Genomic DNA, 16809 nt, shown 5'->3' with positions numbered 1-16809 from the left:
TCGGATAGAGGTAAATCGACTGACCGGATGCTCCGTGGTTTGAACCCGATCTATGCCTCTCGACTTCCCCTGTCTAGGCTTGGGCAGCCTGGCACTATCCCAGCCCTCGTGCTTCATTCTGATGGCATGACAGTCGGGCACCGAAATGGTACTACAGCCGAGCGATTATACATTTGTGGAATTTCGTGCAATTCGAGTTCAAGTAGAACACAAGGTTGATGGGAAGGGAACTTGGGGATCGCACCAACCTGATGAGCCCCAAAAAGGGCAAAATGGGGCGTGGGTTCTCGAAGGGTCTTCAGAAACCTTATGAGTAATGTATTACGTCTATACAATGCATTGCGAACGAGAAGAAACACGAGGCGGCCTGGTGCAGCACATTCCGTTGCTCCAGACCGTCATAAACGAGAAATTCAACTGGATTCCGTTCCAGGTAATTCACCCGTGAAAACCGAATAGGTATGCAGGTGAGTGTACTCTCCAATCATAGTTAACAACCACTGGCAGTGTACGCAATATCTAATAGACAGGGAATACTATTGCAACGGTGATACTACTGATGGGGAGGCACGCGAGTAGTATGTGTTGTTCGTGGAATTTCGCTCTGCGTCTTTTGAAAAGGAGAGATCTGTTGTGGAATTCGTGAAGTCACTTTGTGACATTTGCTTGGATTTGAGCGAGGAACGATTGGAGTCAATGAATCTCCAGGAAAGGTCAAGAAGACACGTTCAGGAGAAGATGGATGACCAGTTTTTGTAAATAAGATGCAAATTGGAGTTTTGCTTCCCTGTCCAATGGTCTGTAACCGGTCAGCTGGCATTTCCTAATAAATAACTTCGCAGTGAAGGCCTTCTTCCTTTCACTGGTACATAGACACATGTAGAGAGTTCGTCTGCCAAATCATGATCGGACTGTGGGAGTGCATTTGTCGAGATATGCCCAATTTGGGTTCAAATAGAACATAAGGTTAACGGCCTACCTGATGAGCTTCAAGGAGGGCGAAACCAGTCGCAGGCTGTCGAAAAGTTTTCAGTGACTTTGTGAGTAGTCTCCCTCATGAAAACACACTGCGATATTTCGAATATCGTACCAACGGAAGTGTAAGGCGGCTTTTGTTCATCACCTTTAGTTGACGAATATCATAAACGAGAGATTCGGCTCGGTCTCCCGTGAAAACTCAGTTGATGTGCAAATGAGTACATTTGTCATGATGGGATTGCTTGAAGGTACAGCTCACGACAAAACGGTGGGACTAGTGATACTCAGTGGTTACGGCGCCAGCTTACGGAACGTAAGGTCCGTGGTTCGTGAATCTCGACTTCTCCTGTCTAGGATTGGGCGATCTAGCAGTATCACAGCCTTCGTGTTTCCTTCGGGTGGCATGACAGCTAAGCACCGAAAGGGTGTTACAGCTGAGCGAGATTTTAAAGTGATCATGGTTCCGAGGGGCATTACACCAATAAGCACAGTCCTCTACCAGAAGTTTCAGGTTATGCGATAAAACGAACTGCGTTCCCTTGACATCCGTAATCTCTGACCTAATTCAGCCTTCTATTTACACACTGACAGGCAGGCGGCTTACCGGGTTCAGTCACATGATCTCCAGCCCGAATTCGACCAACAGCTCTGGTCCTACGAATTAAGCTCGCGGGAAGAGGAGCTAGATATTTCCATGCTGATACGGACGAATTTCGACCGATAAAAAATAGTGACGATAACAACTTGGAGAATTGTAATAGTGTTTGGAAACCACAGGACGAAACAGTTTTAGCTTTGTGACAGCTGACAACCTAAGTCAATGTAGGTGTCCATAGGCTAACTGAACGAGACTCACATTAGGCGAAATACACTCATATGCTTAAACTTATTTTGTTTTAACGAAAAACTCGGCTGAATCCCACCGGAATATCGTCTCCAACTGAACAATGGCTGCCTCACGTTTCTGATGGCTTCTACCAAATACAAGGGACTTCTTCCAAGCGACGACAGACAAAGTGTATTCCGATCAGATGTTTGCTCGTTTCTCTAGAAAGACGGTTAGTGCCTCCTGGGCACGGTAATCGTAACGATGTGACTCAACTACGTCCAAGTTCAAACTTGGGTAGGTATTCCGAATTACCGCCAATTGCAAGATGTATGAGACTGATTGGGTCGTCATCATTCCGGATAGGTTTGTTAGACCAAGTGCTTATCAAACCTCTCTGAAACGCTAATCCTTTACTGTCTTGAATATTAAAAAGTTCCAAATTTACAAGAAAATATGGCGACCTCAGGATAGGGTAGTTCTGAGAACATCACAAACGAGAGATTCAGCTATGTTCCAGTTGAGTCTCTCGACAAACCGAATTAGTTTGCAAATGAGTGTATATTCGCTAATTTCGTGCAATTTGGTTTCAAGTAGAACATAAGGTTGCGCCTACCTGATGAGCACTAAAAAGGGCGAAACCGGTCGTGGGCTGTCGACGGATTTTCAGCAACCTTATGAGTAGTACATTACAAAGACAAAGGGTAGTTCTTGTTTCATAAATGAACACGAGATTTCGGATGAAAATTTTTAGGAGACGGGAAAACCGTGAAGAACGGAGCAACCATAAGTTATGAATAGCAACGAAATAAACGTCGGCGTTTCCGTAATAGCTACCAAAGTTTACCTCAGTAACTGTAATAGTTTACAGCCCAAAAAAGAGGATTTTACAACCTGAATTCAATCTCTCCCCTTTCGTGTTTCCAACCAAAAAAATAAATGGTGTTGTGGAAAAGTTCTGTGTCTACGGAATCCAACCTACTCCAGAGTGGAAGCAACTGTTTGGATCTTGGAACAGAAAATACAGGAAAATAGTCAAGAAGCTCAACTTTAGCTAGTGTTAAATTTACGAACTATGGCAATATTCTGTCGGTGTTTTCTGCGTTTACCACATTGCTGGAAACTCGCATAAGCCCAGTCAAATGCAGAGGATGCACTTTGTTGACAGTTTACATGAGCAACTGTGCAGAAATACTAACGAGTACATTGTCTTTTGAAAAACTACGACTCACTACTTGGTAAAGCGGTTTAGAACTCTTCAGAATGTGGGAATTTCTCATCACCTGATCACGTGAGGCAGAGCGTTGGAACGGCTTACGTAAACGATCGATGAAACGACGAGTGGCCACACATTTGAAGTGAAGGTCGATTCCTAACGCATCTTTCGGAAACAGCACATCCTTCATGCGTGCCAGTCGTGTTGTATTCAGTTAGTGGCCGATGTTTGTCTAGACAAACCAAACATGGTCCATCTTTCTTCATCGTCCAATCGTTATGTGATTGGCCAATAAAATTAAAAACTTTGGTTAATGAACGTCAACAGACCATTTCATCAACACGTTCTCATCCACTGGTGTCACAATATCTTGCAAACTCCAGAATTCGCAAAGAACAGGCAAGATTACACAATGTACAAAACAGATCAATAGGCAATATTTTCAGAATTTTAAATTTTTCTGTTTGAAAGCGGCGACAAGTACCATCTAATATTCACCTGGAGCGTCTATTTTGGGTGTCCATCTAACTGTTTGACTTATGCAGAGCTTTGACACGCTGTCCCGAACAACTAAAGGAGAGACAATCAATAATCTGTACCACAAAAATTACGCATGCTGTCCAACTACAATCGAATTAAGTGGCACGCCTTGAGTGACCACTGTTGCTTCCTCTCAAGAGCGCACAATCGATCACGAGTGACAGTTCGATTACTCGTGCAGTGTGAAATCACCAGTGCACCAAGTCAGTTTAATTGACTGATCATCTTATACGAAAGGGACTCGGTCGGAAACAGAGACCGTATCTCTCTAGCAGCGAGTAGGCTCACAGATTCCCTGTGGACCTCTAGGTTACAAGAAAATCTCGTTTTAACAGCTTGGGGTCGTTCTGTGAGTTAAAACACATGTGAATCAAACTCTGAATGGCTAATTTTATCTCCGGCTTTTAAAATCGATGTGATATTACTGGTGACAAGTCAAGCTCCAAGCTTGAAAATTGAAAAAGAAGTACTTGGAATAGCCATGGAAATAAACGCTACAGTCGTAATTCGAATTTCCGTTTGTGTCGATTTTATCAAAACTGTTGAAAGATATTTTGAGCCCACAAAATATATTTGGCCCAGATGAAAGAGTAGAATGCCGAGTAATTCCGTTTTTCTCCAGACGTTTAAAGACTCGGTGCAAGTTATTGATATCAAGCCAATAGTTGAATAAATAGTCCCCCTCTACAGCGTACCGCTCCCAGCGTCTGTCTCTTTACGGTGAACATCCTCAAACAACGAGTTTTAACCTTTCATTCCGTAATGGACAGCTCACGTATGTCTTGTTTAATAAGCTTCAATGTTTTCGTTAGAAAATCAAATGACGCTGAAAACACAGTTTGTAGTTTTCAAAAGAAACCTCATTTTTAGTGAGATCATCACACAAGAGGACGACTTTTTTGAGTCCACACTGTAATCCCCGTGGGGAGTTGTTTCAGCCATCGCACTTGTCCGGCTAAGAAAAGGGCTTTTAGTTAACAGAAAGGTGGACAAAACGTCCAAATAACGGATTCCTCTATCATCTTGATAAACAGGGGGTGTTACCATTAATATGTCTATTATACCGACATAAGCCAGAGGATAAGGCGACCTGTGACAGGTGGCTGCCAATCCGTTCGTCAGTTACCATACCCGAACAGATCAACGACATGTATATCCTCATCGTTGAAGGAGAATACCGACAGCTGAAATTCAAGGATGAAGGATCGGAATCGAACTGTGCGCCTCGATTGATTGTGTACCACATCCGTACATTCTTGGGTGGGACGGTGTATGATAAATAATCCTAAGAAACTGATCAACCCAAACGTTCAGCCTGGATTTTCAAAAAGAACACGAATATTTATCCACCAGCATGACAATCTCAGCCTGTTGAAACATTGTGGAATAAAGGAAGCCATTTTTGAGATCTGGTTTTAGGAGGTTGAACTAACTGTGGAGTGAAACCCGTCAATTTCGAGACATTTGAACAGGTGAAATTGGTAGTGCTCGTCGAAGGAAGTCGTGTTTACATTCGCCACTGTTTATATCAACAAAATAGCTGGCCCGGAGGATCGTACTCAGTTTTGAATGCTTGAGACACAATGCTCGTCGGATTGTGTGATTCTGTAATACATAAACTTAATGCAATTCACCTAAAGACAGATTGTCAATTATCTCTAAACAGTGTGTGAATGGATCAGTGGTCTCTTGTGTAAGCCCACCAATTTTCCCGTTGGCAGAGAAATTCAGTTAGTTACTTCTTCCCAATATGGGGGAGAGATGGCCCAAGTGGTTGGAGCGCGAATTTATTGACCAAAAAATCCGTGGTTCGAACTCGACATCTGCACTTCGACCTCTCCTGTGTCTAGACTTGGGCAACCTGACAGTATCCCAGCCCTCGTGCTTTCTTCGAAGGCAGCGAAGCTGACAGCTAAACGATCCCTAACGTGTCTCTAAAATAATAGACACAAGACAAAAATGGTTCTGTTCTATGCAAACTGCACGTTCTACCGGTTTGAACGACAATATCCAAGATGTTGTTGTCAAAGCTCAACCCCCACGAATGTGATTTACAACCTGAAATGCCCAAACAGATGATTTGACAAACCTCAGAACACAGTGAACATTTTGTTACGGCTCATTCTGTCTGCCTGGATGGATTTGGTATCGATCGATTCTACCCACAAACTATTGCGCGCAAAACGTTCACATTTGTAGCACCGCCACTTCACCAACGGTTTGAAGTGTTTCACCTCTGTCGGTCCGATGTCAGTTTCCATCTTTCACGGAGGGAACTAATCCTGATTAGAGTGCCAACACTCTTGGACCCACGTGTATTTTTTGTAGGTTGCAAGGTATGCAGACGACGTATCGTTCGGATGACTCATCCTTGTCGACGGCCGCGCAGTGGCATCAGACGAACAAGGTGATGACCGATTCATCAGGCGATCATGTGTGCACTCATTAGCTTAGGGCTAAAAACCTCCAGATGAGAGAGTGAATTCGACTGGTATAGCGAACTTCGAGAGGCGAAAGCCTGGAAAAACGGGAGACACTTCCCAATGCACTTTCCAACTGGTTGAACTAAAATGTGCCATTAAAATGACGATTAGAATGTCCTGCCGTTGATCCCTACAGTTGGCCAGAAAGGCATGTCAGAACCTCCAGTGCCTGGGATGAATTTCAATCAGAAACGAAGACTAGATTAAGAAGAGAACATTACCTGTCAGAATCGTAGTGACCGGGTACACAAATGCACTGTTGTAAACAGCTTTTGGATCTTTTCCAGATAAGCCCCGCCACTAATGCGAAAAGTGCATGTGCGAAAAGTTAAGCCCCGTCCCACATTTTGCCAGCTCTAATTTAATGTACACACACAATCTTGACCCACGTTTGATGAGAACAGTTCCTTATCCGCATCTAGACTCATTTTGTGCAGAACTTTTCTCTGTTCGGGCGTAAAACCCCAAATGAACTTTCTGACGCTTTCAACTCTTGTTCATGAAAAGGAGACACCAATACGTTTTTTGCAAAACCACGGAGCCAGTAACATTTATGAAAAATGACCACCAAATGACACTTTCAACTGTTTCTGACAGGTGGAAGTGTAATGCTCGAACAGGGTCGGAGGAAATCGGGAACTTGGCTGGAGCTGGTCCAAAAATTTGGCCAAGATCAAATTCGGCTCACAGGAATTATCTATTAGCCACACGAGCGTTGTTGACTGGAAGAATTTTCTTCGCGACGTTTGCGCCTGGCGGCTTTTGCAGACTTCAACTGTTAGTCATACCGAAAACTTTGTGGATCCAACGACCAAAGCTCACACACAAACCATCGAATCTCTTTGGCACATCTACAAGATGTTGAATAAATGCCAACGCGGCACACACCGATCTTCAGTGGACAGCTACTTGTGTGAGTTTGTTTGGAGGCAAAGGTACCGAAAAATGGACCTTTTCATGCAAATTATAAGTGACATGTCCCAATTTCACCCACTTCAATAAAAACTAAAAGTAAGCACTACATATCCTCTTTTTTCTAATATTTTTTGGGTGGCTGGGGTCAATTTTTTGGTGGGGCTTATCTGGAAAAGATTCCAGCTTTTCTCCTTAAGTAAGTCTGGCAGAGCTATAATTAACTTCTATTTCAACTTGGTCGGTCATCAAAACCGAGGGTTTCATACCCGCACAAACCATGTTATTTGAGCAATTGATTCAGCCTAGTAATCAGCAACAGCGTCTTAGGCTCAATCACGCAGTTGGCACTTTGAAGTTCGTACAACCATTTTAGCCTTCAGATGATCGATCTGAGTCGTGAGAAATCAGCAGTAGGAATGAAAGGGGACCGACCCGGCAGAAACCTATGGTAGCAATCAATTCACCACAGTGTTTCAGACTGTACTCACCAAAGTCTTTTTGTACAATTAAGCCTGCGTTAAATCGAGTATGATGAAGTTGAGAGATGAAACAGGCAATCTTGGTGCGTTTTGAACGTATTTCCGATCAAGAAGGCTGAATCCATTTCAAAGAGAAGTGAGTACGAGTTCGGTGGGTACCAAGGATGATCTTCCCCAAAAATCAATCACTGCACAAAGCAGTTTATGGATAAGCTCTGAAAAGCGGTGCCCTCTTTACCATTCCTCTATCATTTTTTACAGGTCCCACCAGCGCTCGATTTCGACTGGGTTTACTGTGGACAAAGTAGACAATCAAAGCTCTATCTGGTCCAGAAGGAAAGTGTGTTCCTAATCTCTTTCTGGGCCAGCAATTTAAAACGTTTTGTGAGCTTAGACTAGAAATGGTGTTCGTCTCAGAGGTGCACAAAACAACATTGATGTTGATGGGATCGGTCTGTCTTTGAACCTCGTCCCAACCTATGGAAGTAAAATGAGTTAATAACGACTCTCGTTCTTCTCATTGAAACCCAGCTTCATTTGAGTTGTCACACATCTGTAAATCTCCAGGAGCTAGAAGCTGGAATTCCATGGATGGCTTAGAATGACAGACTGTAAAAATGGAACACTAAGAAACCAGAAAAACCGGATAACTTCACTTTCCCAAGATACGCATGTTCAGTGCCACACTAAGTGCAACCAAGCACGAAATTTGTAATGCTAAGCCAGTTGGTAAATGAACATTCGTTAGAGGTATTTGTGAATCTTCAGGAAGATGATATTTTAACAAAGTCGTGATGGTTTTCCACCTTTTCAGTCGACATTCACAGGTCCGCGAGTATTGAGCAGTATTACTGAGTTACGTCTGATATTAAAATAGTAACTGGCTGCATGTCTGCTTCCATACACGTTTGTTCTTAAAATGCAACTCACTGTGAAATTGTGTTCCTCCACCAGCCTCCTCGGTTCGATTGTGGCATGACGCAGCTGCCAGCTGTCAGTGTGGCCTTCTGCTGGGACACTTGCATCTGCCAGTTTCTTCTACGTTGCTCACACATGTTAGTTCCAGTTCGTGTCTGGTTTGTGTACTGAAGTTTTGACATGCTATCCCGATATGATCACAAATATTACTTCGTTTGCGTTTATATATCACCATCACCACCAGCCGACGCCCGCATAAGTTCACCTGGGAAAAGCAGGTACATGGGGGTATATTTTTAGGTTCCTCAAGCAAGTGAATCGAATTCCAACGTTTACTTGGGCAGTTGTTACGCAATCGGTTTGTTAACCTCAACTGCGTGACCGGACGCACGCAAGCAGTCTAATCTCATTTTCACTGGCTCACGTGCACTCGTTACTTTGATTGGCTCCGCCGACTACATGCGATTCGCCCTGCTAGTTGTGTATCCAATACGAATTGTACAATACCATCGAAGCCATTGGTTGATCAAGGTCAAGGACAAGATCATTCTCATTGGTCAAGCAAACCCAGACTCACAGTTGTCATTAGCTTTACCCAACCGAACAGCGGATTCAGGATAACTTAAGGTTTACACACTTGTGTGAATAACCAGCAGGGTGGTGGTTGTAAACTCTGGACACACGTTGCAGTTATGTGATTTCTATGTGATCTCTTCAGGCAAGTGCCAACAATTAATGTAAGGCACTTTTACCGGACTAAGATAATCAGCTCAAGAATAAGCAACTCGTTTTTTTGGGTGTCAGTTGTTGCGATGCGTTGATCAGTCATTGACGAGCGTATCTTGCGTGCTGAGTTATTCAAAGTATGAACGATATTTACGACTGCGTTCTATAACTTGACTGTCCCTGTTCTTCAGTCATCTTCCTGGGCCCTGACTACTACCTTCCATTTGTTCTCCACAAATTTTTCAGTTGAACAAAAATAGCTCACCGACTTTTGTGATTTTTTGCCATGTATTCCGGAGATGATAGTAGCCATTTTGCAAGCTACATTAGTGCGGTAAGACACGCTGCAAGCAACATAACTCGGGACGATGCTTCTGTTCTAAAGTTACTATTTCTGGGCCACCTATGGACACGACACAAGTTGAATACAAAAGGTGATCAGAGCGTCCCGCTGTTGTTAAATAATTGCTGACACCAATTCAAGAGTCCAGCAGCGTTCTGAAAAAACACAGATATGTAAGTCATCAAGGTCTTTGTTGAATATAAACCTCGAATTCACGAGGTTTTTCCGTTCGTTTTGGTACTACACGTGGTATAACACTGTTCATTAAAGGATGAACGATAGTGTGAGTAAAATTGATGGTGTGCCCAGCAGAAACATTTGGCCGCTTCTGATAAGCTCACCGCTCCTCGTCCCCCTTGGCCGCTGTAGCAAATATTCTCTACTTCAGATTCAAACGACCTAATATGCAGAAAGACGGCGTTAAAATAACCGGGTGGCAAACAAGTACTGTTTTCCGTATACTGTCCTCTAGCTGCTCACTACACCGTGTGTATGAAAGCACCAGCTACGCAGAGGTTGAGCGGTACTCAGTTTGCGAACGTTCAGGAGTTGGTTAGTTTCAAATAGCTCATTTGCAACTGCGTAAGGATTGTTTTTGCACCAGGGGGTCAGGTTCGAGCAGCTGGACCGGAACCACACCGGAAACACTACGCAAGCCTCAGTACACCATCTAAACAGAGAGAGATGCTGTGACTGTAGTCCATAGAACTCACATTTGAACCAGAACTGGACTTTTATTCCCATAGGTCAAGAAAACTGTGATGTTCTCTTGTTTCATCAGACAGTCGTCTTGTTTTATAACCGATGTACGATTCCAGACATGGTCCTCAGAAAAAGTGAACGTAAAAACTGAATTTCACGGCGGAATACTACTTATATTTTGCTGTGGTATCACGAATATCGTACCACTAGCAACCGTTTTTCAGCCCATTTAGTCGGAGAGTATCATGAAAGAGGGATTCAGGTGCATCTCCCGTTAAAACCGAATTGATGAGCAGATGAGTACAGTTCAGGAAGTTCGTTCCATTTTGGTCTAAATAAGGAATAAGGCTGACAGAAACTCAAGAACTGAACTTAATTCATGAGCCCCCCATATTGGTATGAACCGTTAATAAGACGAGAAGGTTCTATCACTCTTAGCTGGTTTTTTTTCTCTCTCCCTCCATGTGATCCTGGAAGGAGGTTTCTCAAATGATCAGGGATGATGCGAGCAATCTGAGTTTGAGTTTTTCGGCAACGTGAAAATATTTGGCTCATTCTGTAAAGAAGCTCCTAGGAGGCCCCTAGTGAAAAATCACCCCCACTACATGTCCGTGAAATTTTGCTGGCCAGACGTGTCTGTCCATCCAGTCTAGGATCAATCACAATTTTTTGTGTCGGTCACACGTAAATGATCCTCGAACAATGAACCTTACGCTATCCGTGCTATTCTACACAAGTATGCTGCCCATGGACGTACTACACTACTCATAATGTTGCTGAAAATTCCTCGACATGGTAAAAGATTCAGCTTGGTTCCAGGTGAGTCTCTCGCAAGACTAAATTTGTTTGCTATGTTGTCCAGAGTTTCCGACGGAGTGCAGAACGCGGTCTGGACAACTTGGTCAAACACACGTAACTTTTGGTTCGCCCATCAAACGAATCAGTCCTATACTATGGTGTGGCATACTGTGGCAGAGTACAATACATTATCGCATAGCATGCATAAGACCACAGAATGTGGATGCGTGCTGCTTTGTCCCCTCCAACGGCCATTTGATCATACTGCTGACCAGTAACCAACTACTAACCAAGACTTCACCTGTTCGAATCTCACCAGAGAAGGATGAGCTCCACGTTGCTGATACATTCAGACAAAGATGGATGAAGCAGCTATAGAATACTTTCACAAAATAAACTACTCACAAGGCTGCTGAAAACTCTTCGACAGCCCACGACCGAGGGCTCATCAGGTAGGCGCGGTCCCCGAGTTTCCGTCAACCTTATGTTCTACTTGAACCCAAATCACACTATTTTCGGGAAATGCACTGAATTGCAAATCAATTTGGTTTTCACAAGAGAATACGTCTCAATATTTCCGCCTATGCTTTCAAAATGATGTATCGTTCGTCTCTCTTACCACGCAGAGCTGGCCTCTGCTCCCTATCATGAAGATGTTGGAATGGTCAGCGTTTATTTGCCGAGGCGTGATGGGGCTACTACAAACGTTCAAGCATCTGTGAACCCAAAACTGAGGTAATGGCTGCTCTAAAACAAGAATATAGGAGACAAAGCGATTAGTAAAAGAAGAGAGTAAAAGAGATCATTGAAATCTCTCTGGGCAGGGCAGCACAATAAAGTGTTTCGCGTCATCTCATCACTTCCATTTTGCGCTTCCCATTTGACCAGAGTAATATTCACTCGTATAGAAGCCGCCCTGTGTTCCGGTTGGTATAACAGACAAGTATCACAGTATGTTATGTAGACGTAACACACCAATTTTAACACACTACTCATAAAGCTCATCAAGTAGTTGCCATCCTTCTGCATCGAAAACCGAAAATCCTACTTGATTTTCCTTGGTCGTATTATGGGCATCGAAATTAACTTGACATAGTGATAATTCCTCCATTAATTTGCTTAATCTATCATCAACATCATCATCGGCAGCAACAGATCAGTGTACCACATCGATGCCGTACAGCCATAATTTATTTGATAGCCTTGTTGTGAATAAAAGAATAAAGGTGGATGGGACTTGGTGCTAGCTTAACACAATCATTCCAAGGTGCCTACACATCCAGACATTCACTCAAGCAATCTGAATGGAAACTGACAACAAGATCGCCACTGGTATCGGTTGGCAGCCATATCTTCTAGTGTCTCCATCCAGGCGCAGTGAGGATCAGGCGGTCCCCATCCTGGAAGGTAAGTAGCACAGACAGCACCCAAACTTTTCGTAATCTCTTTCACACCCCTCTACTAGATCAAAGTTTGGCCACCTCTCCGCTTCTGCCACTCTGAGGGCATGGTAAACAGCACTCTCTGTGGCAAACGATGGTTAGGCATACGCAAATCGTGTCCAAACCAACGCAGCTGGACACATACTTCAATGGAAGTACCCGGTACACAACCAAAACTCGCTTTCTAGTCGCTCCGTTAGGAATTCCTCGACACCAATCTACTCGAGACAGCGACAGTCAAACACTAGAAGTCTTTCCGCTGGTCGGATAGACCAAATCTCACAGCCATACAACAAAACAGTACGCACTGTAGCTTGATACACACGTCCCTTCAGATTCAGGGATAAACCATTCTGACGCCATAGGTGTCTCAAGTTAGCAAACGCGGCCCGAGCCTTGCAGATTACTGCATTCACCTCATCTGTCACACTACAATCAGAACTAATACAACTTCCAAGATACGTAAAACGCTCTACAACTTCCAGTACCTCTCCCTGGATTGTAAGTGGCGTGTTCAGTGACTGCACGTCCACGAGCATGACCTTACACTTTGTGGGTGCAAAGCGTAAGGACGGGATGACTTTGATCAGTTTATCCAAGAACTCTTGCGTCTTCTCCTCCTCCTCTAACATGAGAACGGTATCGTCTGCACATTCCAGATAGACAAGGTTTTCGTCACGGGCTGTTTGAACACCGGGGTTTTGGAGACCTTCCAGCGTTTGTCTCATTATTTCCTCGATCACGAAGCTAAACAGGAATGGAGAGAGTAGTCATCCCTGACGGACACCGCTTGTGTGTAGAAGCTTTTGCAGAGCTCGCCGTATACTCTCACACGTCCGGAAGTCTGGGAAAACAAGGAGCTTACTGTGGAGATTTTGTCCTGTAAGTGAAGCCAATCTACGCTGAAAAGCCGAGAAGCACTGTACAGCTGTTGCATCCTTATTGGGAATCATCAGCAGTGCGCATCTCACGAAACTCCGCAGAGTCTCGAGCCCGCGACCTCCCGGCTAGTAGTTTGAACACTTAACCGTTTGGCCACGAGTGACTGATCAGCAGTGTGATTAACTCGCACTTAGACAGGATATAGCGCCGCTCATCCTTCAATCACGGGATCCACATCACGCGGTCACACGTGTTGACTGGCTCCTCGAGCTTACTAGGTTCACTAACTTCCGGGGCAATTCTTGGTGGGCAAGCCTGTCAAGTAGAACACACGGTTAACCGAGTGAAAAGCGCCTTGGAAATCCGGGAACACTAGAATTTTGGGTGGCTTATACGTATAGCGTTGTTCTAGCACCTGATAAAGTGTGAAGATTTGGTAAACGAGTTCCACCGTAAGGCGACAAAGCACCACTAACGCCAACACTCCGTTACGGCCGGGGTCAAGTGCCTGCATATGAATACGCGCAGCTGACCTATTTACCCATTCGTGTTCGTATCCCGTTTGCTGAACCTGCCCTGACTTGTTCCGCGTAGTGGTTTCCTTGTGATCGCACCGCCAGTCAGAAGCACGAGGCTGGCCTCGTGCCGTACCCAATACCGTCTAGTGTACGGACCTTGTTGATGCACAGTGACCAGAAATGCACTTGTTTACGACGAAATGTGGACAGTTTTGCTCACTTTTGTGTGAATAGTACCGAGCACAATTCGTCCTTCTGATATTCTGTAAGGTCAAACATGGGAGTGACTCAAAGTTCTACTACTTACGGACAGTTCGCGAATGCCTAGGTCAGTTTCTTACTTCTGCCTTGTAATGACTGCACCATATCAGCAATTGCATTGCCGGGTAAAACAGATGCCAAGTCTCAAGGAAAAGTTGTGATTTACGTAGCGACCGCAGTACAATTCACACATCCCGTTTAAAGATGAGGTGTTCTTCGCCAAGGGGCATTCTAGATAGCTTGTTTAGTATCACACAAGGACACATAAAGTTGAAAACTACCTCAGGCTGAAGTGTAGTCAAAGTGAACAAAAACAAGTCTTGGCATTTCCGTCAAATTCCTGTTCTACTTGAACACAAAAATGTACTTAACTGGTGATTACACCGGTATTCACGGGAGACCCAACTGAATCTCTCGTTTACGCCAACTGAATAAACTGCGATATCTCAAAGCTGTGTCAAACAGAACACCGGTATTCCGGGAGACCCAACTGAATCTCTCGTTTACGCCAACTGAATAAACTGCGATATCTCAAAGCTGTGTCAAACAGAACATCAGCACTACCAGTTGGAGATTATCGTGGGCGGGAATTCAGTCGGGACTCTCTCGTCAACACCTGTGCCCTTTGCAAAGTCTGGAGATGATTGGAAAACAATGTTGTGAGGTACGCTTATGGACCCAAGGTTTTTTCTACCGTGGTTAACCTTTGTCAAGGTTTTTTACGTGCGAATGAACACAAAAATGAAACTGCTGTGATTAGTTTGACCATGATCTAAGTTCTAATGTCTGAGGTGAGTGGGCGAAGCTGATTGGGTGAATGTACCAGCGTGGGCGTGGGCTGTAGTAGACTTTTGAAGTCACGTGTGCCTATGGCCTAGATTCTGGACTCGAGTACACCTACCAGTGGGCAGAACGACCCATAGGATTGGTCTCATCATCACGGTTAACACAAATCAGTCACGTGTCAGTGCCTACTATTTAGGCCCCAAAGCGCTCATGTTATGCCCGGAAGCCGAATGGAAGAATGTGTGTACGAGCAAAACCAACCCTGCTCAGATCAACACAAGACTGTGGCGGAGCCATGTGGAACTTCTTAACTTTTTAAAGGGTTTGAAGGTGCCAGTCTGATCTGTTATCTGTCTGTCTGTCCCATATCTTCGGTTAGATATGCTGTGCAGAGAAAAATTTACGCTGCTCTGTGAAGTGATGGAATCTTTTGTTCTAAGACAGTGTTGTCAATTCGTGTCTATTTAATAGGATTTTGGAATTCTCTTGATGGCCTCAGAGGTCCCAGAGATATACCAACAGTTCTAACGTTCTTTCGTTTATCAGAATTTGATGTTGGTCTCACTTTGTGTTGTCCAGTGAACGCCTCAAGTTCAGCTGTACTTTGCTCAGAATCAATTTATCACAATGCATGCTCGTGCCACATCTTTCCTGCTTCGTTGTGGAAGCCACTGACTAAGACTCTCCACTACAGCCGAAATACCGGGACTTTAACACCGCGGTGTTTTGATTAACAAACTTTCTAATTGCTATGCACACTTAGCCAAAGTTCTTTCATGACATTCAGATAAACTATGGTGCAGTTTACCCAAGTCTCAAGATGTCCGACGCTTCAAAATACGCTACAACCGTCAGAATTTTGCTCCAGGTCGAAAACTTTTGGTCGGTTCCAAACTCTGGCATCCCTGTGAACGAGAATCACTCGAAATAGATACCGCGGGACCCACTCCCCTTCAGAAACCGTCGTACTCAAGGCTATGTCTTGATCAACCAGTCATATGCCGTCTATCCTCTCGTTATTGTCAAACTCGTGGAATTCACTTTTTGCAGGTCACGTGGATTAATTTTGTGTGACGCATCTGCACGTGAACTTTCAGACATTGCTTCCGTTGCTACTTTCCCAGCTTGGTACGCTTTCATTAGGAGAATGTAATGTTCACAAAATGCCCAAGCCTCCTGTCTACAACTCAGTTCATAGATATCAATGTTGACTGCCCATTGTTTTGTTGCCAAGCTACTGAAGGACACGATCACCTGTCCCGATTAGACCGACTGTTTGGCTGGTTACAACAGGCATGTAAGCAAAGTTTACTCAGGCAGAAAGTGAAAAAATTGAAACAATAACGCAACAAGAGAGTTGCTTGACATTTTGGACAAAATACGGAGATCGAAAATTTTCAGAAGGCCACTTACTATTGTAACGGTGGATACTACTGGTGGGGCGTGCTGGTAGTATGTGTTATCGTAAATCCGCCTCGCGTCCCGCGAAAAGTGAGATCTATTACGGAATTTGTGGAGTCCCTTGGTAGCATTTGCTTGCATTGCGTAACAGTCAATGAATATCCAGGAAAGTTCAGGAAGACGCGTTCAAGGAGAAGATGGATATTCAGTTATGTAAACAAGATGCATATGAGAGCTTTGCTCCCCTGTCCAGTAATCTGTAACTGTTCAGTTAGTGTTTCCCTAGTAAACGACTCCGTAGCGAAGGCCTTCTTCTTTTCGCTAGTAGGGGACATGCAGTAGGTCGGCCCGCAAATCGCCCCGCAAGGTCACTCCACACAAATGAAAACACCAGACTGGGCTTTCGCTCATGTAAGAACTCGTTAATAACGCCCGGTAAATTCATCCCCCAAATGTTCTTCTGTGTAATTATATGGAAGTCACCTCTGAGGTGTTAACCTTTATCAGTGCACAGGTGAGGATAGCCATAACACCACTCAGAAGGTGCATGTGCACTAATAACAGTCTTTACTGTGGTTGACAGTAGTTTACAGAA

General features: G+C 44.2%; 1 protein-coding gene across 1 annotated transcript in view; it reads right to left on the bottom strand.

Moving 5' to 3' along the window:
• Window positions 1-8713, bottom strand: part of T265_11168 (hypothetical protein) — a gene marked incomplete at both ends in the record, with an annotated part of 113759 nt that extends 105046 nt beyond the window's left edge. Inside the window, one exon of the mRNA XM_009177756.1 lies at window positions 8368-8713. Within this exon, the coding sequence (XP_009176020.1) occupies window positions 8368-8537 (170 nt within the window). The remainder of the gene's footprint in view (window positions 1-8367) is intronic.
• Window positions 8714-16809: the final 8096 nt, after the last annotated feature.

This window comes from Opisthorchis viverrini (genome assembly GCF_000715545.1).
Source record: "Opisthorchis viverrini unplaced genomic scaffold opera_v5_452, whole genome shotgun sequence".
Classification (NCBI taxonomy): domain Eukaryota; kingdom Metazoa; phylum Platyhelminthes; class Trematoda; order Opisthorchiida; family Opisthorchiidae; genus Opisthorchis; species Opisthorchis viverrini.
Note: the sequence above shows the minus strand (reverse complement) of the source record. Positions and strands in the feature narration are given on the sequence as shown.